A 25,008-nucleotide genomic window follows, 5' to 3' on the forward strand; every position below is an offset into this window, starting at 1 on the left:
TATTCGACCGCCCAAAATTTCATATATGAATGCGCGTATATGGACATACATCCTCCATAAGATGCCAAGACCCCTCATTTTACTAAGTGGCAACCCGAGTAGCCCAAACAGTCAATGGAATCCGATCCGGGGGTTTACATTTCCCCATGAAAACTCAATAGAAAAGCAGCAGCCTCAACGACCAAATTCTCCTATGGACACATCCTCCATGCAAGGCAAAAACAGCTTTAGGCATGTTGCCAAAGTTGTTGGAACCAACATAATGACAATAAACTTTGGAAACTTTGAATAAGAACACTAGAAATTTGAGGGAGAAATTTGTATTGAGAATGCTTTTATCTTATTTGTGTCTTCGTGGACTATGGCTTGTGGCTTGATTTACAACTCACGACTTCATCCCTTTTTATAGGAATTGAAGTTTACAAATACCAATGATTACATAACAACCCATAAATGTCAATGATGAGAATTTAATGACTAAAGAAAAAGTCTCATTCATGTAATCATAAATACAATCAAAATGCACAATAAATTAATTGAAGTTTCCAATAACTTTCATTATTCAAATCCATATAGCTTACACATCCAGAGGGCATTCCACCCCCCTCCCCCCACCCCACGGCCAGGCCCCCACGGCCAGACCACCACCACACCATTCCCAAGGTCCATTAATTTCAAAAGTGAACGGGTGTCACATTTGCTAAAAAATTTCAATGGAGGGTCAAATAATAAGGGGGACAAATCGGTCAAATTGGTCAAATCGGACCTGAAAGAAAACGAAGTCAAGTAAGAAGCGAATAAGTTTTAGGGAGAAATTTTTGTATTTCTTCAATTGTATTCCATGTATAGATTTCAATAATTATAAACACGATCAAAATCCACAATAAAGTAACTAAAGTCTTCAATAACTTCCATTCTTCAAATCCATGTAACTCACTATAAAGTTTTTATGACTCTTTCAATGCTTGCAAATTTCTCATCCAATAATCGTCATCCGATAATTAATTTTATTTTATTTAAAGAAAACTACACATTTGGAGGGGGGAGGACCACCACCACAACATTCCCATGCAGGTCCATCAATTTCAATGGAGGGTCAAATTATAAGGAGGGGACAAATTGGTCAAATCGGTCAAATAGGACATGAAAGAAAACGAAGTGAAGTAAGAAGCGAATAAGTTTTAGAGAGAAATTTTTTGTATTTCTTCAATTGTATGTATAGATCTCAGTTTAATCCCTACAAATCGATCCAATATCTCAATTTAATCCCTAATTTAGTACAAGATTATAGTCTTTTGTATTTCTTCAACTGTACTCAATGTACAGATTCCCGGCATATCTTCCGGACTCCCGAGCATATCTTCCGACAGACCCATGGTTAAAGATGGTAAGCAGTAAGCAGCAGGTAAAAAAGTGGCCTATATAAACCACCCTCCCTCTCTCTCTCTCTTCTCACCACACCCTCCTCGTCCTCCTCCGTCCTCCGTCCTCCGCCCTTCTCCGCCGCTACAGCAACAGCCACTATCTCTACAGTCTCCTCACTACCATGGCCGTTTCGACCGACGACCTGTTCAGCGTCCTGGGGCCTGACGCCGGCCCTTCGCACGCCGTCCTCAGCCTCCAGCTCGCCACCTGCTTCGTCCTCTTCGCTGCCATTTTCGCCTTCTGGCTATCGCCCGGCGGCCTCGCATGGGCCCTCTCGAAGGCACGCCCCTCCAACAGCGGCGGCGTGTCGGTTTCCCTGCCGGGCCCGTCCGGCGTCCCGTCCTCGGCCTCGTCTTCGCCTTCACCGGGTCGCTCACGCACCGGGTCCTCGACGAGCTCTCGAGGAGCTCCGGGGCCAGGAAGCTGATGGCGTTCTCGGTGGGGCTCACCCGCTTCGTCATCTCGAGCGAGCCCGAGAGCGCCAGAGAGATGCTGAGCAGCTCGGCCTTCGCGGACCGCCCCGTGAAGGAGTCGGCGTACGAGCTCCTGTTCCACCGGGCGATGGGGTTCGCCCCCTACGGCGAGTACTGGCGCAACCTGAGGAGGATCTCCGCGACTCACCTGTTCAGCCCCAGGAGGATCGCCGCGTCCGGGAAGTCCCGGGCCCGGATAGGGCTCCAGATGGTGGGGGACATCAGGGCCCTCATGGAGGAGCGCGGCGAGGTCGGGGTGAGGAAGGTGCTGCACTTGGGCTCCCTCAACAACGTGATGTCCACAGTGTTCGGGCGGTCCTACGACTTCGGCGACCGCAATGGCGGCGGTGGAGTCGAGCTGGAGCGCCTGGTGAGCGAAGGGTACGAGCTACTGGGCGGGTTCAACTGGGGCGACCACTTCCCGCTGCTGCGCTCCCTGGACTTGCAGGGCGTGAGGAGGAGGTGCCGCCGGCTCTGCGAGAAGGTGAACGCCTTCGTAGGGGCGATCGTCGAGGACCACAGGATGAGGAGGCTTAAGGTTGAGAGGAGCGACGAGGAGGACGAGAACGCCGGAGATTTCGTCGACGTCCTGCTCGACTTACAGAAGGAGAACCGTCTCAGCGACTCCGACATGATTGCCGTTCTGTGGGTAAGTCGTCCTTTTTGACCGCTTTCCAGGTTTGAGTTATCATACATAGCTTGCTTTTGCTCCATTTTTCTACCAGGAAGAACCGTATGTTTCCATATTAGTGTTAAAACTATTTCATGGTCTGGAAGTACATGCGATTGGAAAACTTTGTGGTCGGGATATTTTTGGCGTCAGATGCGTTTCCTAGGTTGTTTTCTTCTCTTTTCTTTTTCATGCGGGAATGCTTTGTAGTTTGTCCTGGCGAGAGCCTCCTTTTGTTTGTTCAGGGTTCATTGTGGGTGGATGCTTTGCATATTGCATTTCGCTCTGGTTTTTTTTGTTGGTTTTATTTTGTTTTTGGGTTGTTGTCGGGGACGTCCCAAGGTGTTGGGAATCTGAATATTTTTGCCCCCCATCACCACCTTTTTATCTTATTCTCATTCCTTATCCATCTCGGTTTATCTGCTGGGGCATGTTCCTTTTGCTTTGCTTTGTTACTTCCCTGCTGGCGATCTCGTATGGGGGCAGCATTGCGAGGACGGATTTGGACAAATTTGGAGAGCCAATCTTTGCTCGATGAAAGCGAAAAGTTGAAATCTTTTTCCTTTTGTTGTGGTGTTATTTTCGATCAGGAGATGATCTTTAGAGGCACTGATACGGTGGCCATCCTCCTGGAATGGATTCTGGCCAGGATGGTCCTCCACCCCGACATCCAAGCGAAAGCCCAGTCCGAGATCGACGCCGCCATCGGGTCGGCCCGGCCCGTGGAGGACTCCGACCTCCCAAGGCTCCCGTACCTGCGGGCCATCGTCAAGGAGACCCTGAGGGTGCACCCGCCGGGCCCTCTCCTGTCCTGGGCCAGGCTCGCCGTCCAAGACACCCACGTCGGCGGCCACTTCGTCCCGGCGGGGACCACCGCCATGGTGAACATGTGGGCCATAACCCACGACGAGGCGGTCTGGCCCGATCCGGAAGAGTTCAAGCCGGAGAGGTTCGTGGCGGGGGACGGCGGCGAGTTCCCGATCATGGGCTCGGACCTGAGGCTCGCCCCGTTCGGCGCCGGGCGGAGGGTGTGCCCCGGCAAAGCGATGGGGTTGGCCACGGTGGAGCTCTGGCTCGCCCAGCTGCTGCAGAGCTACAAGTGGGTCGGGTCGGATCGGGGGGTGGACTTGTCGGAGCGGCTGAAGCTGACGATGGAGATGAAACAGTCCCTGGTCTGCAGGGCCATCCATAGGAGGTTGCAAGTTTGATTTGGGATATCCCTGACAGTTTGTTGCGAGTGATGTGGGATCATAAATATGATGGGATTATGCAAGGTGGTCTCCTCCATAATTTTGTCAACTCTTCTAGTGGGGACTTAGTTTTTTAGCTTCTTCTCTATGTTTTGCCATACTAATTTTTTTTCTTTGTTCTTTCTATCTCCCTACTTTCTGCCGGTGCAGGAGTGTGTAAGGAAAATGTGCTTTTGTAGTGCTTGTCGCTTGTCTTTTTAGCCATTGAAGCCCCCATGTACACAAACCACCTTGTATAAATGCTCAATATAATCAGCGTTCGGGCTCCCTTAAGTTGTTGAGCATGTTGCGCCATTTTCACATGTTTTCTCTCTCCACAATGTTTGATCGAATAACTCTTTTTGCCATCCCATCAGGGTTTTGTCCGGTTCTAATCTTTTAGCGCAAGAGCAGAAGATCCGTACTCAAGCTTCTTGTATAAGACGATGCGTGTAAGCTTAGGGCCAGCAGGGCCATAAGATGGCACGAAACTTGTGTTAAAGAAGCCTGGAATGTGTATATATTCCAGGGGTATCCAAGTATGCCAGCGGAACTAATCCGTCCCCGTCACTCTCTCGGCCTTCGGGCATATGATCGTGTCGAAAGGATCTTTATCGAACGTAGATGTACACGTACTCGGTTTATTGGGCTCGGCTAAGAGTTACGTCGCCAAAGCCTAAATTTGGAGGTCGGGTAGTGCGCTGGTAAACGCTACTCAATGGCGTAAGTCTAGGGAGTTTGGATATTTTCATAAGGATGGCTAGGATTCGCATGGCAAAAGATAAGAATGAAAGCATGATTACTTAAAACTAATTTATTATGCATGTGTCTGTAAGCAATTAGAGAGAGAGAGAGAGAGAGAGAGGGGTTTATTGGGTTCAGCTAAGAGCCATGTCGCCGAAGCTAAATTTAGAGTCTGGTCTTGCGCCGTTAAACGCTACTCCAATGGCAAAAGCCTAACGTATTAGGATATTTCCATTAAGATGGCTAGGATTCACATGACAAAAGATAAGAATAAAAGCGTGATCCCTTAAACTAATTGATTATGCATACGTAAGTGTGTGTGTAAGCATGAGCACTAGTTTAATTAGGTTTTTTAAACTTTAGGGTTATGGATTGTTTGGTCGTTCTCCTCATTCATTCGATCCCATCACATATTATAATAGTTTGAGCTCTCTTTTCTCTTTCAATGCCACTCCCTTGTGCATCTTTATCCCTTGCAAAAGCCCTTTTTGTAGCTCCAATTAAAATGATACGAACAAAAGAGCTTCTTCCTAGACAATGATTCCTTAATTAAGGTGCTATCGTAACATTTAAGAATCCCCACTTTTTTTTTTTTTTTTTTTGGTTACTTTTGTTGTTGGGCGAATTTTCGTAGCTTTCCACTTTACTATATCATCACTTGAATAGGGACTTTTGAATGATTGAGGAATAAGAACCTAAACATAAAATCATTGATGATATGGCTCGTTCATATCATATCTCACACACCCACCCACTTTCTCTTTTTTATTCTGGGCTCTGGCAGATGCAAATCCTCCTCAGAGAATAATTATCTGAGGGAAGGTGTGCTGGGAAAAAGCTTTGCCCTTTTTGGCAACCCTAGAAAGATAAAAGATTGATGCATGCGGGATTTGAATATTCATGCAAACCCGCCTATTTTATCGTTATTTATACCCTAGTACCAAACTCCCGAGGGAAAAAAAAGACGGTATTAATGTTATGATTTTCGCGTGATGCTCATTTTGATACCGAAACTTCTAAAATGACCATTTATGTAGCAACTTTTGAAAAACGTTAATTTGAGTGGCTCTAATAACTGAATTTGTCAGAAAATTCGATGTCACTCGTCAAAGTCACTTCAATGAAACTTTTTGGAAAAATTGCAATATGAATGTGATGGTTCATAAAGTTTTTTTCAACACTTAGTTTATCATTTGTAAGAATTTTGCTCTGAAATTTTTAAGTTAGAAATTTGACAAAATAACGACATGAGTCAAAAGCAAATATTCTAACTTTGCCACTATTTTCTTTGTTTTTGTTCAACTCAAAAGAAAAATCATGGAGCAAATATTCTTGTCCAAATAATTTCATCTAAAATCACAAAGATCTACTTGTTTTTATAGAAAAAAAGGAAGTAAGTAAAATCTTTTATATCTCTCGTAATTTTGCATTTGGTTTTTCTATTAACAGCTTTGTGTTTAGATTGAATGGTGGAATTTGGAGCCTTATGGAAATGGAGGACTTCTCTTAGATTGACTGCGAGGATCAATGCTAGAGAACGCTTGGGAACCGATTTACTCAATTTGTGAAAAATTGATATATTTAACAAAGTCAGTATATAAAATTTTAAAATGTTTTGTGCCAAAATTTTATGAACAATTAGTTGGATGCTAAAATGTTATGGGTGATCAATTTAAAGTAAAAACATTTAAAAGCATTTATTTAAGTGACTCCGATGAGGCATATCAAATTGGGACTCTTTTCTAACACAACTTATGTGTGCATCTTAATAACTAATAATTTCATTCTCACGTGTGGGCTCTAGTGTTAAGTTTACTTTCCTAATTCAGGTATCCTTCTGCATCAGTCTATCTTAAATTGAATATCCAATGCCCAATTTTATCCATTGTCTCTTTCTTCAAACCGAAGCATGAAGTCTGTCATCAAGCCCACACAGCTGTATCATAATGCCCATTGCCCGAAAATCGAGTTGGTCATCAGATTTGTTCTTTGAGATATTCACCAAACATTGAATTAAAATAGGGCCCTTAAGTAATTGCTCTTTAAAAGTTATGATACTTATACTGTCTTTATTCCCAAGTTAATTTTTTTTTTTTGGTTCTTGGGTACTTTCATTTTGTTTTTTAATATTCCTATCCACACTCATATCTTCCTCTTATTCCCTTTCCTTTGGCCCTCTCTCTCTCTCTCTCTCTCTCTCTCAATACCTCAAGTGTTCTCTGTTGGATGCAAATTGTGTAACCCAAGATCTCCATAACTAGAACAAGAACATGCATAATTGAGTAGAAAGATTAACGCACCTATTTTGGGATCCATTGTTCTTGAAGGAGAAGCGGAAACACAATGTTTCACACGCAAGTCCTTCTCCTCTATTGACCTCCATATCACTGGCTCAATGAGACGGCCCCCTTACGTGTAACGTTAGGTAAACGCCATTTAGATGAGGATACATGTGAAAATTAAGATTAGAGGAGAGACTTGAGCACTGTTTATAGAGTTTCCAGCCAGGCCCCCTCATTATGGGCCAGGCTCAACTCGGCCTACACTAACCAGCCCCATATTAGACTAATTAAGAAACATTCTATCTCACCTTAAACCAGCCATGTTTTACGGTAGTCGTAAAAATAATAAATTACAATATCAATTAATGTAGTTCACATTAGGAAAATTCTTACATTCTCTTGAAGCCAAGTGCACCTAGCCGTACGAAAGTTGTACCTAGTTAAAATCCTAGTCCAATGATTAATTTTGGCTATTATAATATCTAAGATTCCATCCTAGTCATTATTCTCATCCACCAAATTTAATCATCATGAGTCGATCTATTCGGCGGTTTTGATGGAACGAGAGATGTCGTGCTTCATAAGCAGGCACCGTAAAGAAAACGAAGGAGAAACCGTGACTAGCAAGGATAGATTATCGAGTGTATGTAGGGGCATCAAGCTCCGCATCATATGTACATCATCGAGCTCGGGAACTCTGTTTTCTTCAATGGTCTGCGAACTAGGGCATGTATCGGGTGCACGCAATAAGTTTTCATCTCACATTATAATACCTTGCTTATGTGATGCCCCACTTTTAAGCTTTAGCTATAAAGTGATCGGAAGGTGGCCTAAAGAAAGGGAACTTGATTTTTCAGATGCCTAAGGCATATTTTGTGCTTAATTAATTTCATCACATCCTAACTTGCTCAGTACAAAACAAGCACATCCCCACATCGAACAAGGCTATACACTGCCTGCAGCCCCAATTTAAATATTGAATCTGTCCAACTTGCGAGGTCATTCTCTTAATATTAGTCTTCGGCGCATATAGTGGTCCAAAGAAAATAAAGCATATATACTCCATCATTTCATCACAACGCCATGATAGTTTCATTTGGCACAAGCATTTGAGAAATTATCTTAATCGAATTTTCATTTGTATCATGAAATCGACAGTAGTTATAGATGAAAAGTTCTTGACTAATCACATGACCTAACAAAAACGCATTTGACTTCACGCGTTTGATTTTTGTTAATTATGGAATGAATCTGACTCACTATAATCAAGCAAACTCGATGCATGAGCAACCTTAGAGATGGGAACAAAGCAATTCCTCGTCATCCCGTTTGTCATCATCATCAACAATTATTACAAAACCTCATTTGGTACCACAAATCGATTTCGTTAAAGAATTCATGCGTTCAAAAATTCTATTAATTATACGGAACGAACCCAACTAGCGATGATGCGCAAACTCGATGCATGAACGAACAGCTTGAGGCTCAAGAGCCCTAGAGATGGGAACAAAGCAATTCCTCGTCATCCAGTTCGTCATCATCATCACCAATCATTATAAAGACCCCATTTGGTACCACAAATCGATTTCATTAAAGAAGTCGAGAGGGAGAGATGAATCGATTCTTGGCCAGAGGAAAGGGAGGTTCCCTGCACACACAAGAATTGAACATCCTCCACACTTGCATGCGTAGCAAAGCTTCATATGAATAATAATGATGATGAGGATGATGATTCATGGATAATAATCATATATATATATATATATTCTCCTGTTGGATGCTTCTCCAACACCAGCTTAAAGCGCGTTAAAGAGACATTACACGAAAACCCTTCGTTTATTCTATCTATTCTTTTTCTCATTTTTTGCCCTAGTTCTAATGTTCTCGTATGGACCAGAAAGGAGAGAACTTATGACCACTTGCTCCCTTTGGGTCTAATTATTAGATGCTTGACGTTGATTTATAAGCCCTAACCACTAGCTGGTCTTTGCCATCTGAGATTGAAGCAGAAGACCAGGCCACTATGGTCTTGGATAGGTCTCATTATTTAACAATCATATGATATGGCAAAATAATAATTTATAAATATTGCGGCGTGCCCGAAATATATTAATTTTTTTTTTAATCTTCTCATGTTCATTCATGTCCATTAGAGAGGACCCCTTCTTACTTTGAAAATGGGATCCACCGGCATGCCCTAATTATATGCTCTATACACCAACATTTGTTTTTTTGACCATGATGATGGCTGTAGCGATCACATGAATCAGGACTAAGTGCTCGCAAAGCACGATTCATTACAACCTTAAAAGCATCTTAGGTTCTAATGGGTACATTTATAAAATTCTTAGTTCTCATGTGGGTGTGCGCAAAAACTCGCATGCTCCACTGCTATCTCATATTTTTTTCTCACTATTTGATTCTAAAAAAGGGGCTTCCATTGCCAAATATCATTTTCGTTACCTACTAAAGTACATTTCAATCAATAAGTTCATCTAGAATTATGTCTCTCGAATCAACTTTGACAAATGTAAAAGACGTTGCTTTTTGAGATTTTCTTAGGGTTCATAGGACAACCCTTTCCCTTCAAAGAAATTCTCAATAGTATATAAGCTACATTGGTATGGCAATTTATTCACATTTAATCATTAAGTACAATTGGTGGATTCATATGGATAGAAGGGAAAATCATTTAGCTTGTAAAAACAAAAGAAAGTAAGGTTTCATTTGTTTTGCAAAAAATGAATGATTTGGAAAATATTTTATTAAAAATAATCACTTGTATCGCTAACAAAAATATATGAATATAATTTTTTTTTATTGTCCATGAAAATTTTTAGAAATAAATTGTTGTTAATAATTGAAATAGTTTCAATTAACTAATTATTTCAAATACTCTAACAATTTTCAAATTAGGCTTAAGCTAGTCTAGTTATGGCCAATAGGCCTGTTCAACCCACATGCTTGACCCCCCGAATCATAATGCTTGAAATTGGTTTTCTTTTCTATTTTTAAAATTATTATTCTTTGATATATAAATTCTCAATAACTTAAAGAATTTTGTGGACAAAAAAAAAAAATAACTTCAAAGAATTTAGAAAAAAATTATAAAACTTTCTATCATAAATTTCAAAATGAGAATCGCACCAATTCAATACGATAATATTTTCCAATATCATAGACAAAGAATGAATATACGGTATATAAGACACATGTTGGATGTGGTTCATACTCTCTATCGATAAGAAGGCACGAGAGTCTTGCTCCCGGTGAGTGGATGGGAGTAGTATCCTTTAACCGTAAAGAGTTTTTATAGTTTGAGCCCATATTTTATTGGTAGTTTAGGCTTTTAGGCTATTGGGTATATATAATCTATTTCTTTTATAATTGATGAATGTCATAAAGAGGTGTGGGGTATTAATTATAGTGGAATCCTATACGATGTTGCCCAAGATTAAGGGTGAATTATGATAAAAAATTTATGTATCGATTTCTTTTTCTCGCTTTTATTCTCTATATCCTTCGATTGTGTGCATAATCTTAACAACACATATGTTTACTAATAAAATTAAAAAATGAAATATGATATTCCATGGCTATACTTGGTTTGACGGCCTAGGTCTACAAACATCCCTCTCCTGTTGGACATGGTCATTTCCTATCAATGGACAATGCTATTCGTGCAGCAACAAGTGTCCAATTCCGGCCTATGGATCACAATGACAACTCTTTCGACACTTTTGCGAACTGTATGATGGCTTATAATCTCGAAAAATTCTCATACATCACTTCTTTTTGGTTGGTTTACCCAAGTTGGGTCCATTGTCGCTCAAATTTAAAAATGGCCACGTGTCATAAATAGCGAGGGAACCGTATTTATAAAGTGGGAATATGTTAGAAAGTAGGAATTTTTGAGAATTTTTGAGAAAGTGACGAAGGTGAAAAAGAGGGTGACAGACCTCTAGGGTCATAGAAAATTTTCTGATTTTCTTTTTAGTTGGCCGGCCGACCGTTGAGCCCTTTGAGGCCCATCAATTTTTTTGGGCCCAATCTTGCGGAGACTGGGCCGGCAGGGCCCGTTGGCCTTTGCCAGCCAGTCTAAGTATTAACTGCAACAAGCTCAGGCCCATTTGTCAGAGCAACAGATTTGAGCTCTTCTCTTGTGTCCTTGTACTGATAACCCAACAACCGAGGCCTTCAAAAAGCCCAGAACAAGCCTGATAACACAAGTGACATCCATGACTTCTTGTGTGTGAAATTGTCATTTTTGAGATTGGTTGTGGATAATATGATTTGATATTGGCATTAAACGTGGACATCTTCACTTAGTGATGATGGCGATGATCGAATCCACCACAGTTATGACAGTTGGAAGGTTTTTAGTAAACTTGGGTAACAAGTATAATCATGTCAGAAGTGATTAAGTGTATTATCGAAGTATTTTTATACGGAGAGCTACGATATCAAATGAAGAGGTCACACATGGAGACCAATTGTAGAAGGGGTGATTGTGTTGAAAAAATAGACAAAATAATGAATCCATTTATCTTTATCGATTTTCTTTTGATTGTTACATTTGAGAATTTCTGATTAATACCATGTAAACATGGTTCAAAAAGAAAAAAATCTGGTTAAGTTAATCTCGTTGAGGCACATTCTCCAATCCCCTATGACTGAGAGATTATCAAGATAGGAGGCCTCTAAGAGGCAAATTCTAGTATGTATATGGGTTTTCATCGATTAAGGTTCTTTAGAGTCATTAGTTACATAAATCTACCGTATGATTGATGGCTATGATTTCTTCGGTTCAAAGGATATCATTGGCTGTCTACCAAACTGCACTTTTTATTTAAGCAAAGGAAGCTCATTTGGGAACCCTAAATGGCATTACCCTGGACCACAAACCCAATCATGATTTCCCCAAATTATGTGCGCAGCAATAAAGTAGGGAGATGATAGTTCACAGCCCAACGGAAAGAATAATTGAACTGTTCCCCAACAAAAGCAAGCCTCTCTCTCTCTAACCACTTCCAATGGGCGGAAAAAGGAAGAAGATGATGCAGAATAAAGAGTGATTCCCTTGTTTAGCAAGCAAAATTATTCCTGCCTCAAAAGGGAAATTCAGCATTAAACCCTCATCACCAATCAAATTAAAAAATCATATCAAAGGGTTGTGCAAGGAGTCCGCTTATTATCTTGGTTTAACACTAACATTGATTGATGCATTGCAATAGGCATCCTTTCGCTTTTCTTATAAATCAAATTATTGAAGAAGGTATAATCATAAAAAAAAAAAATGTCTCAAACCTATTGTATGCATACCAACACTGGAATGGAAAAAGCAATTCGTGTAAAAAGCATCCGTGTAAAAAGCATCCGTGGGATATCTTAGCTATGGTGATAATTGGTGATGCTACTCCTATGTCGTGACCAGCGACCACCTTACGTGAACATCATGACCTTGCTGAAGACAGACTATTGCTCGAGGACGGGGTCTCTCCTCTCCGCGGCTTCAGCCATTTCCTCTCTGTTCCTGCTTTCTCGTCTCGCCATTTCTTCTACAGGTCAGGGCGGTTCTTCATGCCCAGTTCTTTCGTTAATCCCGACCTGTTTCTTGATGCGTTGGTTCTTTACGCAACCCTATTTCCATGAGGTTTCGGTTCGTTTCCGTCTTGCTTGACTCCTGGAGAGAGCTGAGTGACTGTAGGACTAGGGAACTGAATGATTTTTCCAGACGCGTTTCTTTCTTTCATCAGAGAAGCTGGCTTTTGGAGGAACTGCGTTTGAAAGAGTTTCTCATGTTCTTGTGCAATTGGCCAAAGAAAAAGCAGATGTGCATTCCACTCATGGGAACATTTTCTCATGATTTAAACTGAAAATTCGATCCATTCGCCACGATCACTTGTGAACGTACTCTTGATGATTAAGAGATATTGAACATAAAAAATGCATGCGATATTAAAGACGTCAATTAACCACTATATTCGGATGATCGGTGCAGGAGGCAATGTACTTCATTTGCATTCTACATGACTTAGTCCGAGTGCATTCGGCATGATATCGACAGAAAAAGTGCAGTTCCTTTACTGCCTGCAGCCAATTCAAATATTGAATCCATCCAACTTGTGAGGTCATTTGCTTAATATTAGTCTTTGGCACATATAGATCTCCAAATAAAATAAAAGCATATATACTCCATCAATTCATCACAATGCTGTGATAGTTTCATTTTTCACAATCATTTGAGAAATTATCTTTATTGAATCTTCACATGATCGATAATGTCTTTTTGAAATCAAAGAACATTGAAAAGGCTTTTTCCCCCTTTTTCAAAGGTCACTTTTTTGTTTTTGTTTTTGTTTTTATTCATTTATCATTTAATTTAGTTAAGTTTTATTTTAGGTTTAAGAAATTTAAAAAATAAAGGAGTCTTTATGTCGCGTTACCGAGGGCCTCATTTCAAAAAAATACACCGTCTTGGGGCTTTATTAGGACTAACTAGTAAAAGGCCCTTCATCCCTTGCTAAGCTAAGGTCCCAAGTCTCCGAGTTAGCCCGTGCTTTTTCGAAGAATCCTACACCCATGGGCATACGGCTTGGCAGGCCTTCCCTTTTTGCCAGAGCTTCATGGGCGTTGCCCCGTTCCGCAATTAGATGTTTGGGTGTGGGCTATACTCCGTGGGGAGCCAAACGGGAGCATTATATCATAGGTTTATATTGGATCAATCTACCTAATTCCTGTTGAAGCATATACTGGGAGGGTGGGTGCAGGGCAGGCGATTTCAAAGCGGACTTTCCATTCATTAGATAGAGAAGATCGCCAAGATTCTGTGATCCGCTGCCAAACTTATTCTAATTCAATGAGTATTCTCAATATTATGCCTTGAAGAGGACTCGAACCTCCACGCTCTTTAGCACGAGATTTTGAGTCTCACGTGCCAAAAGTGAATCATGGAAGAAAGGACTCACTAAGCTGGGATCACTAACTAATATTAATCTAATACTATAAGAGATTTCGTTTCTAGTCTATATCTTTCTATTTCTATATATGGAGAGTTAAAAAATAGTCACATAATAATCCATAAAAGAAATTAAAATAGAAAAGAAAGCGGAATTTTGTCTTAACATGATGAATAGTGGTGCCCACCAGCAGAGCGTAGTCCTTATTTATAAAAATGTAGTATATGTGATCAATTTGAAATAAGACCTAGAAAAAATCTAGATCAAAGAGCCCCAACTTATATCATACCAATAATTTGCCATTGACCTAATCAAGTGCTTTAGGGTTAATCGAGGATACATAGATTTGAGTCCTATATCTATTCGATGCCACCCCAAAAGACCATCAAATGCATAGGGACGGCCTTGAGGTATTGGCCGACAAAGAGAGGATCGGACAAGCGATAATGTTGATGTATCACCTTACAAAACAAGAATTCATTAGTATCATAAAATCAACGGTATTTATGGAAGAAAAGTTCTTGACTAATCAAATAACCTAACAAGAATGCATTTGATGTCATGCATTCGAATTCCTCTGTCATCCCGTTCGTCATCATTATCACCAATTATTACAAAACCCCATTCGGTACCACAAATCGATTTCGTTAAAAAATTCATGCGTTCGAATTTTATTAATTGTACGGACCGAACCCGACTCGCGATAATTGCGCAGACTCGATGCTTGAATAGACGGCTTGAGGCTCAAGAGCCCTAAAGATGGGAGCAAAGCAATTCCCCGTCGTCCCGGTCGTCGTCATCATCACCAATTATTACAAAAACCCCATTTGGTTCCACAAATCGGTTTCATTAAAGAACTCGAAAGGGAGCGATGAATTTGCCCGAGGAAAGGGAGATTCCTGCACACACAAAAGAACATCCTCACACTTGCGTGCCTAGCAAAGCTTCATATGAATGATGATGAGGATGATGATTCATGGATCGTAATCATACATATATTTTCCTGTTGGATGGTTCTCCAACACCAGCTTTAAGCACGTTAAAGAGACCTTGTACGGAAACCCTTCGTTTATATTTCTATTCTTTTTCTCGTTTTTTGCTCTTGTCCTAATGTTCTCGTTTGGACCAGAAGGAGGAGGACTTATGAGCACTTGCCCCCTTTTAGGTCTAATTATGAGATGCCTGACGTTGATTTAGGCGCCTAACCACTAGCTGGTCTTTTGCCACCTGAGATTGAAGCAGAAGACCAGGCCACCATAGCCCTTATACAGGTCTCATTATTTAACAATCATATGATATGGCAAAATAATAATTTATAAATCTTGCGGTGTCCCGAAAAGAAATAAAATAAAAAAAATATCAATTTTCTCATGTTCGGTCATGTCCATTAGAGAGGACCCCTACTTACTTTGAAAATGGGATCTTACAAGACTAGTTGTTTTTTTTTATGCCCTAATTATATGCCCTCTCCACCAACATTTGTTTTTTTGACCATGATGATGGCTTTACAAGACTAGTTGCTCGCAAAGCACAATTCATTACGACTTTAAAGCATCTTAGGTTCTAATGGGTACATTTATAAAATTCTTAGTTCTTATGTGGCGCGCACAAGAACTCGCATGCTCCGAGATTATCTACTAATTTTTCACTATCTAATTCTAAAAGTGGGGCTTCTATCACCGAATATCGTTTTCGTTACTTGCTAAAGTAAGTTTCAATCAATAAGTTTGTTTAGAATCATTCTTTGAATTAAATCCAACAAACGAAAAAGATGTTGCTTTTCTAAAGTTTTTAGGGTTCACAGGACACCCTTATCCCTTCAAAGATATAAGCTCCATAGCGGTGGCCTCAAGTCTCCACTTGCGTAATTTATAGACATACCTTTCATCATTAAGTAGAACTGAGTGTATTTATTTGCACAGGAAAGGGAAAATCATTTACTGGTAAAAACAAAAGGAAAGGAAAGAATTAATTAAGGATGGTACTATTTTCATCCCTTATATGACTAGATATATCCAATCTTCACCAAAAAGACAAAATTACTCTCTATATTTAATTGCAATTCAAATCGGTGGTACCAAATTTATTTACTTTTTTTTATACTATGTAGGATCTACCTATCATTAGTTAAGAATTTCGTATGATTAGTTTTGTTTATTGTAGATTTTCCAAGTATATTAAAGGCACGTTGTCTTTTATTTATTTATTGTAAGATATTACTTCCACAAAAATTTGTGTTGTTGAAAACTAAAATTTTAAAAAAAAAATATACTTCTTCTCTACATTCTCAATTAAATTTATGAAAGTAGATGAAATTTAATTAAATAAAAACATTGCATAAAAGTAAGAAATGTTTTTTTTTTTTTTAAATACCAGTGAAATTTTGTTATTTTGAATTGACGAAAATTGATATCATCCATGAATTGTTTACAAAAAAATATCAAGATATCTCATTGTATATAATAGTTTTAGTGTATTCCTAGATATTCCTGTAACATATTACATGCTATGTATAAGAATATCTCACCAATATAGTAAGGAAAAAATATTAAATTTTTTGTACGGTAAATAAAGAGACTTGATATATATTTTACACTAATGAAATTAATAAATAGTTCACCAAGAACGTAGGCTTTTGATATAAGAATGACAAAAAACAAATATGTTGTTATAAGATCAATGATGAAGAAGAGACTTTTAGTTTTATACTATATAAAAAGAATATCTTTTTTCTCTTACTATTAGGAAAATAATTTTAAATGGAGCATGTAAAATGTTATAGGAATATTTGATAATTCACTTTTCTTACTTTTCTTTTAATACGCTAAAAAAGAACTTGTGAAATGCTTAATTATGGTAACTATTTAAAAAAAATAGAAAAAAGAGGAGTGTGGCCATTTCCCAAAACTGTAATTGAAAGATTGACAGTGGTTTTTGTATAAATGGGGATGGATTTAGTCATATAGAGGGTGAAAATCGCTGCCCAAATTAAAATTTCATTTATTTCGAAAATGAATGATTTAATTTTTTTCTTAAGGGTAATTGTATTATTACTTACAAAAATGAATGAACAGAAAACTTATTCATTATTTATGAAAATGTTCAGACATAAATTGTTTTCTAAAGCGAAAATATTTTCAATTGACTAATTATTTCAAGGTAATATCAATGGCCATTTTATAAGAAAATAATTTTCAAATCATTTTGGAAAACAAATGGAGTCTAAGTGAATAAAATTAGGCTAGTCCTAGTTATGGCCAACGAGCATGCTCAAACCTGACACGTTATGCCTAGGCTTGGTTTTTTTTTTAAACTCTTTTCAGCCATCTATAAATTATCAGTAACTTAAAATTTAGGGAAAAAAATTATAAAACTTTCTAATTTGAATCATACTTAACCCGTCATAAATTGCTTAATAAGAATTGCATCAATTCAACAAGACAAGATTTTACAATATCAAAGATAATGTATGAATATACAGTACGTAAGACAGACGCATATGTTTACTAATAAAGAAAGAAGAAGAAGATGAAGATGATGAAGAAGAAGAAGAAGAAGAAGATGAAGGTGAAATTTTTTTTTTTAGTTGGCCAAGCGGTTAAGGCCTTTGAGGCCCATTAATTTTCTTGGGCCCAATCTTGCCGTGGGTGGGCCGGCAAACGGTTAAGGCCTTTGAGGCCCATTAATTTTCTTGGGCCCAATCTTGCCGTGGATGGGCCGGCAAGGGCCATTGGCCATTGCTTGCCAGGCCCAGCATCAACTGCATTGAGCTCAGGCCCATTTGTCAAGAGCAACAGATTGAGCTCTTTTCTTATGTCCTTGTACCAATAAGCCCAACAACCGAGGCCTTCAAAAAGCCCATCCGGTTCTGATCACCGAGGAATGTGGCCCAGAACAAACCTTACAACACAAGTTATGATTTGAGATTGACATTAGACGCGGACATCTTCACTTAGCGATGATGCCCGTGATCGAATCCCACCACAATTACGACAGTTGGAAGGCATTTTTGTAGTAAGCTTGGGCATCATGTGTAATCATGTCTGTGATCAAGTGTATTGTCGAAGTAATTCTTGTATGAAGAGCTTCGATATCAAATGGAGAAGTCACGCATGGAGACCAATTGCGAAAATGGTGGTTGATGTGGAAAAAATAGGCAAAATAATGATCATCTATCGATATTCAATTTTGGTTGTGACATTTGAGAATTTCTGATTAATACCACCTAAAACACAATACATTTATAATAACATGATTCAAAAAAGAAAAAACCCAGTTAAAGTTAACTTTGTAGAGGCGTAATCGAGAAATTATCAAGATAGAAGGGCTCTAAAGAGGCAAATTCTTGTCTGAATCCATGTTTCTATGGACTGAGATTTATCATAGCCATTGATCACATCGACCTTTGATTGACGAATTACGATTTTTTCAGGTTCAAGAAAGTTACGTCCATCTACTAAGCTGGTAAACTTTCTATTTAAGCAAATGAAGCTCATTTGGGAACTAAATGGCATTACATGGACCACAAACCCAATCAAGATTTCCCCAATTTATGTGTGCAGCATTAAAGTAGGGACATGATAATTCAAGGTCAAAGGGGAAAGAATAATTAAACTATTCCCCAACAAAAGCAAGCCCCTCTCTCTAACCACGTCCAATGGGGAAAAAAGTAGATGATGCAGAAGAAGAGTGAATACCTTATTTAGCAAGCATAATTATTCCTGTCTCAAAAGGGAAATTGAGAATCAAATCGTTATCACCAATCAAATAAAAAAAATCACATGAAAGGGTTATGCAAGGACTCTGCTAATGACCAAGAGTAGGCCTGCCCATGGACTGCACTGAATTATTATCTTGCTCAACACTAACATTGATTGATACATTGCATCAGGCATTCTTTTGCTTTCTACCCTTGTGGATCAAGTTTTTGAACAAGGTATAATCACCTAAAAAAATGTCTTAAGGTTATCAAATGGATATTAATTTAGTTACAGATTTTTCAATTTTACTAGTTTGGTACTAAACTTTTTGACGATTTGTTAATCTAGTCATTCTGATAAATTTTGGTTGAAAATTGTAAAAGTCGAAAGCCCTACATGACATGGCCGGCATAGGACGATTTGGTTATGACATTGACAATTTTTACAATCTTTTAAAAGCAAATTATGATTTTTTTTTTTAAAAAATTGTTAAAATTGTCAATGACATCGATTTTCCCTTCAAAAATTGGCCAAAAGATTATATTGATAAATCGTCAAAATATTTAGATCTAAATTAATGGATTTGAAAACTTTATAAATATATTGACATTCGTATAATATATTTATGATTTTCTAAATAATTTTCTTGATTAGTGAGTGTCATCCAATATGCATCATGCTTTCCCAAGGCTAATCAGAAAGCCTCGACCTTTCTTCTTCTATCTTTTTTCCTTCCCCCTCCACCATTTTCCAGAATCGAAACGCCCGGTTTTAATTCGCGATCGGCCGAAAGCGCGGCGAGTAAAGGCTTGGCCCGGAATGGAAAAAGCAATTCATGAAAAGCATCCGTGGGATATCTTAGCTGGCGAAAATAGGTGATGCTACTCCTACATCGTGACCAGTGACCACCTTACGTAAAGAATCAAGTGATAATGAATTCTCATTATGCTCTCTCCTCTCTTTTCTTTCTGTGCCTTACTAGCATTTGCATAGGATGGCCTCGAAGAGAAAGTAATGATTCGAGAGGGAAGTATATTAGCATGCCCCTCCACGATCAGTGGCTAAGCATAAGCCATGAAGTCTGTACCATAAACTTTGCTCTTTGCTCTTTGCTCTTTGCTCTCTCTCTCTCTCTCACTCTATTTTCTGTGAAGGACATCACGAACTTGCAGAGAACTGAACGTTGCTCGAGGATGGGGTCGCCCCTCTCCGTGGCTTCAGCCATCGTTTCTCTGTTGCTGCTTTCTTGTCTCGGCATTTCTCCTACAGGTCAGGGCGGTTCTTGATGATATTTTCCCGTTTTCGTGCGATTCTTTCGTTAATGGTCCGACCTGTTTCTTGATGCGTTTCTTCTTTTGGCGATGCGGCCCTATTTCTCGAGGTTTGGTTTGTATCCGTCTTGTATGATTCTTGGAGAGAGCTGAAAATCTAGTACTAGAGAACTGAATGATTTTTTCCAGACGCGTTTCTTTCTTTTTTATCAGAAGCTGACTTTCGGAGGAACTGTTTTTGTGGAAAAGTTTCTCGTGTTCTTGTGCAATTAGCCAAGGAAAAAGCAGATATGCATTCCACTTATGGGAACTTTTTCTCAGGATTTAAACCAAAAATTTTATCCATTCGCCATGATCACTTGTAAACATACTTTTGATGATTAAGAGAAATGCATGCGAAGTTCAAGACGTCCACAATACCACAAAATTCGGATGACCGGTGCAGGAGGAGATGTACCCTATATATATATTGCATGACTTAGGGTCCGTTTGGTTCAACTTTGCAGAAATGACTTTGAGAAAATGCAAATATCTTTGAGGTATCAAAGGGGTTTTCCGAAATGTTATACCATTTGGTAAATTGCAATCTCAAATAGTATTGAAAAATAACTTTAGCATTAGTCCTAGAGTGCATTTGGCATGATATCAGCAAGAAAAAGTGCAGTTCCTTTAACGGGCAATAATTATGGCTTATATCGAAAGAGTACTGGACTACCGAGACATGACCGAGTTTTTCGCTCTTCAGGATTGAAATTCATGTTCTCTTGGATCGATTGTTGTTTGAAGCGTATGATCCGCTCGATCCTATAGGAAATATCACGGTCAAATGGGACATACTGAGCTGGACTTCGGATGGTTATGTGGTGAGTGCAAGGATGATTTCACATACCTCTGGTTCCTGCGTTTTCTGATGTGCCTCCACTGGTTTAAACAGGCCATGGTTTCGATGTATAACTTCCAGCAATATCGCCATATTCAAGCTCCGGGATGGCAATTGGGGTGGACATGGGCCAAGAAAAGAGTGATCTGGAGCATGTCGGAGGCCAAACCACGGAGCAAGGCGACTGTTCGAAGTTCCACGGTTCGATCCCGCATTGCTGCAAAGAGATCCGACGGTTGTCGACTTGCTGCCCGGGACTCCGTTCAACCTGCAGACGGCGAATTGCTGCAGAGGAGGGTGCTAAGTTCATGGGTTCAGGACCCCACTAAATGCTGTGAGCGCATTTCAGATCACTGTGGGCCTCGCCGGGACTACTAACAAGACTGTGCGATCGCCAAAAAATTCACCCTCAAAGCCCCGGGGCCTGGGTACACTTGCGGGAATCGAAGCTAGTGCGGCCGACAAGATTCGTGATGCCTGATAAAGAAGAGCGACACAGGCAATGAGTAAGCCAATTCTCATATAAAATTTAAGCAGCAATGCTTCATCCTGAATTCATCTGACGTTTGAATCGCTTGTTTTGGCAGTGACTTGGAATGTCACCTGCACATACTCTCAGTTTCTCGCGCAGATGCCTACCTGTTGTGTCTCCCTTTCATCATTTTATAATGATACAGTCGTGAATTGTCCACGGTGTACGTGTGGCTGCCGAAACAATGCAACGGATTCCGGGAGCTGCATACAGTGAGCTCTCGTACTTTCGTGCTTTGAATTGTGTCTTTTTGAGACTTCCATACAGGATCTTGTACCAACCTGCTTTTAACTCATCGATTTCCGGTATACATTCTTACAGGGCTGATTCGCCGCACTTAGCTTCTGTTGTTTCTCATCCAGGCAAATCCGCTAACGCTCCTCTACTACAATGCACCAGCCATATGTGCCCGGTCCGTGTCCACTGGCACGTCAAGCTCCAATTACAAAGGAGTTCTGGCAGTGAAGATCACCATCTGAAATTTCAACTACAGAATGAATTTCCCAGTGGAACCTGGTGGTGCAGCATCCCAACTTCGATAACCTCACCCAGATCTTTAGCTTCAACTACAAGCCGCTGACTCCTTATGCCGGGTTAAGTATGTCAAGCCTCTAAAGACCTTGTTAATGTCGCTAATTTGATGAACAGTTTTGGAGTTGATCTTCTGTTTTCTGCAGATGATACTGCCATGTTATGGGGAGTGAAGTACTACAATGATCTGCTCATGGAAGCAGGTCCTTCTGGAATGTGCAATCGGAGCTCTTATTCTGGAAGGACAAGTCAGCTTCACATTTGATAAAGGATGGGCTTTCCCTCGTAGAATATACTTCAATGGCGATGACTGCGTCATGCCACCTCGAATGCTTACCCATGGTTGCCAAATTCAGTCAACGATCAGTTATCTCGACTCTATATTCAGTGGCGATGATCTTGGCGTCAGGTTCACTATTATGGGCTCATCGATGAGTTTCAGATTAGGAACTATAAGCTATTGCGGTGAAATTTTTTAAAATTGCTACAGAGTTCTGTTCTATACTGAGAGGACTATTGCTATTTCTTTTGCCAGTAGATCAGGGGGCCAAAACCGAAATTCGGGTGCAAAATACATGTTTTATTTAAAGTTTGGCGTGCTATATGGATGAGATTAGGATCAGTTGCCAATTTCTCAGTAACCTTCAAATCGCCTTACAAAATTATGTCAACTCAATGTTCTTGAGTACATGGCATCATAGTATTAGTGTATCTGGCTTTGTGATACTGATTTGATGAAGAAAGAGCATCTATATGTTTTGCTCCACCAATTGCGCTATGTGAATCTTTCAATAAGGTTACCAAAATCGGCTAGCAATAGCATGAGTACCATTAGAAACCAATGAACTCGTCACCCGAGCTTCGTGGAAAGACATAGTTGCGCACTGAAGGCGACATAACATGTCTGGAACTTACTCCATCAAGGAAAAGGAATGATAGAAAGAAAAGCCCATTCTTAAACATTCGGAGCAGTCTCATCGACTGATGACCTAATGCTCTGTCGAAACAGTCGCATCAGTACCCGTACAAGTGTGCAACGGCCTCCCAATCTTTCATTTATACATCAAACAATAGCCAGATCAATTTCATACATGTCCCTAATAAATAATAACTATCCATCATGTTTGTGTGGATCTTCATCCGTTTGGACTCTCTGAATCAGACGCTCTTGAAACCCAGTACTAGACTCTTGTCATCCTTCCATTGTAATCGTTAAAATTATCAAGATGTCCCAGAGACTAGAAAGCAAATGGCCAAGAGGGCAGCTCCTGATGACACTGGAAATAGATTCCCAGGGGCAGGAATTCGGTAAATGCGGGTACTGATCCGGAGACGGCATCATGCATTCCTCCCCATTGAAATATATTTTCCCGTGGAAAAGCCCAGCCCTCTTTAAGTGTGAACGTGAAAGCATCTTTCTGCAGAATGATCTCGGACTGCACGTTCCCTTCCGGCTTCCGTGATGAGGTCATTGAAGAACTTAATCCCATAGAACATGCCAGTGTCATCTGTAGAAGATCTTACAGTTAAATAACATTGCCGAAGACTGTTCCCAAAGAAAATGCATAGGACACAAGCAAAACTTTCTTCTCTGAGACTTACTCATGGATTTGTATGGGACGAGCGGCTTGTAGACAAGCTGAAAACTTGGGTATTGTTCAGATTTGGATGCTGAGCAACGAGTGTCCACTGATTGTAGTTAACGAAGTAGCTGAAATTGATGATGGACATCTTTACGCGCCAGTACTCTTTGTAGTTGGTCTTGACGTGCCAATGGACCCTGATGGGGCACATGTGCTGTGTGCACTGTAGTATCGGATTGTCGATTGTTGGTGAAACGACGCTTTGTATATTTGGAGCGCTCCTGCATCAAGAGATGAGTGAGAATTTGTATCTCCCGGACTAGAATGTAACTCAAACTTACATATGCAAAAGATCGCGTGCTGCACTTAATTATAGGACAAAATAAATGGAATGTCAATGCATCTCTGTATTCGATGCTTTTGAGATAGCAAATGAACTCACTCGACGCATGTGTTTTTGTTCTGGCAGCCACAAGCACAACTTGGGCAAGGAGTGATCGTGGAGTTGTAGAAAGATGACATGGAGACGCAACATCTTGGGTGCTGAGATGCCACCAGCTGCAGTATGTACATGTGATATTCCATGTCACTGCAAATCCCGGCAAAATATTAGATGGTCCGCCATCCCGAGCGAAATTTCAGATGGGCGTGTGCAATTTCAGATGAAGTGACTGTCCTAATTCATGTATGCTCTTTCAGACACCAGCAAGTGCATCACATTTTTCGTTTTTAAGCAATCAAGCCAGAACTTTCGACGTGTTCTTTTAATTTCATTGATTTCTTCTCTCCTTAGTTAATTGAACGATTCAATTCAGCTATAAAAATATGGATACTAGACTCACTTAGCGCTTGAGTTTTTCTGCGACCATCTGGTGACCAAAAAATCGATGATGGAACAATCTTTGCTTGGCTGCAAGAATAGCCCCCTCCAGGAGCCGCCAGTGTGATGTTCTTGCAGGCAGTTTCACTGTCTTATTCGAAGTACCGGAAAGCCCGACACTGATCTGAAGCAGCGAGACTTTGCGGCTGAAGGGTCTTGTCCCCACGATGCCACGACTCCGCCCTTACAGCAATTAGCAATCTGCTGGTTATAAGGTACCCCAGGAAGCAAGTCGACCACAGTGGGATTCCTCTTGCAGCAATGGTATGTTCCCCTTGAACTTGGAACAGTCTCCTTGTTCAGTGGCCCGAGCTCCCACCATGGACCAGATCACTTCTTTCTTAGCCCAGACCCACCCAGTTTCCATCCAGGGCTCATTATGTGTCGGTACATTTGGAAATTGGTCATCGTCACCAGCCTGATAACATCGACAAAAACCAGAATGCTTGCACGTATTAGTCAAAGAGTCTTACTTGACCAGTGCGTCACAATCTTACTATCTTTCAAGTTTCCCTATATTTGGGCAATACTATTTTGTTGTGTCCTGCAACTTTATCAGTATATCTTATGCATGATCTGGTGGAGGTGATTACTTACGACATAACCATCGGCGGTCCAGGACATGATGTCCCATTTCATTGTTATGTTCCCGTTAGGATCAGAGGATCATAAGCCCCCTACAATCAGGCCATGCCAAAACAAAAGTCAGCAAAATCCCTGTAATCGAGCATGAAGAAGATTAACATGTCGTAACATAAGAAGCACGTTAAGATTAGCCGCTCACCTGCATGGGAAAAGAGGATCACACATATGACAGAAAGGAGAATGCCGTGAAGCTTGCTTCTGCGA

The 25,008-nt window shown here is 40.1% G+C and overlaps 1 protein-coding gene and 2 pseudogenes across 1 annotated transcript; 2 read left to right on the plus strand and 1 right to left on the minus strand.

The window, feature by feature from the left end:
- Nucleotides 1-1,442: 1,442 nt before the first annotated feature.
- LOC104420933 (cytochrome P450 78A5) lies at nucleotides 1,443-4,099 on the plus strand. The gene is given in 3 exon segments (XM_010032710.3): nucleotides 1,443-1,757; nucleotides 1,760-2,547; nucleotides 3,159-4,099. Coding segments are annotated over 3 exon segments (1,617 nt in total). The 5' UTR covers nucleotides 1,443-1,546; the 3' UTR covers nucleotides 3,777-4,099.
- A 15,576-nt stretch (nucleotides 4,100-19,675) lies between these two features.
- On the plus strand, nucleotides 19,676-22,255 carry LOC120290456 (annotated as a pseudogene).
- A 633-nt stretch (nucleotides 22,256-22,888) lies between these two features.
- LOC120290457 lies at nucleotides 22,889-24,813 on the minus strand (annotated as a pseudogene).
- Nucleotides 24,814-25,008: the final 195 nt, after the last annotated feature.

This window comes from Eucalyptus grandis, chromosome 2 (assembly GCF_016545825.1).
Source record: "Eucalyptus grandis isolate ANBG69807.140 chromosome 2, ASM1654582v1, whole genome shotgun sequence".
Taxonomy (NCBI): domain Eukaryota; kingdom Viridiplantae; phylum Streptophyta; class Magnoliopsida; order Myrtales; family Myrtaceae; genus Eucalyptus; species Eucalyptus grandis.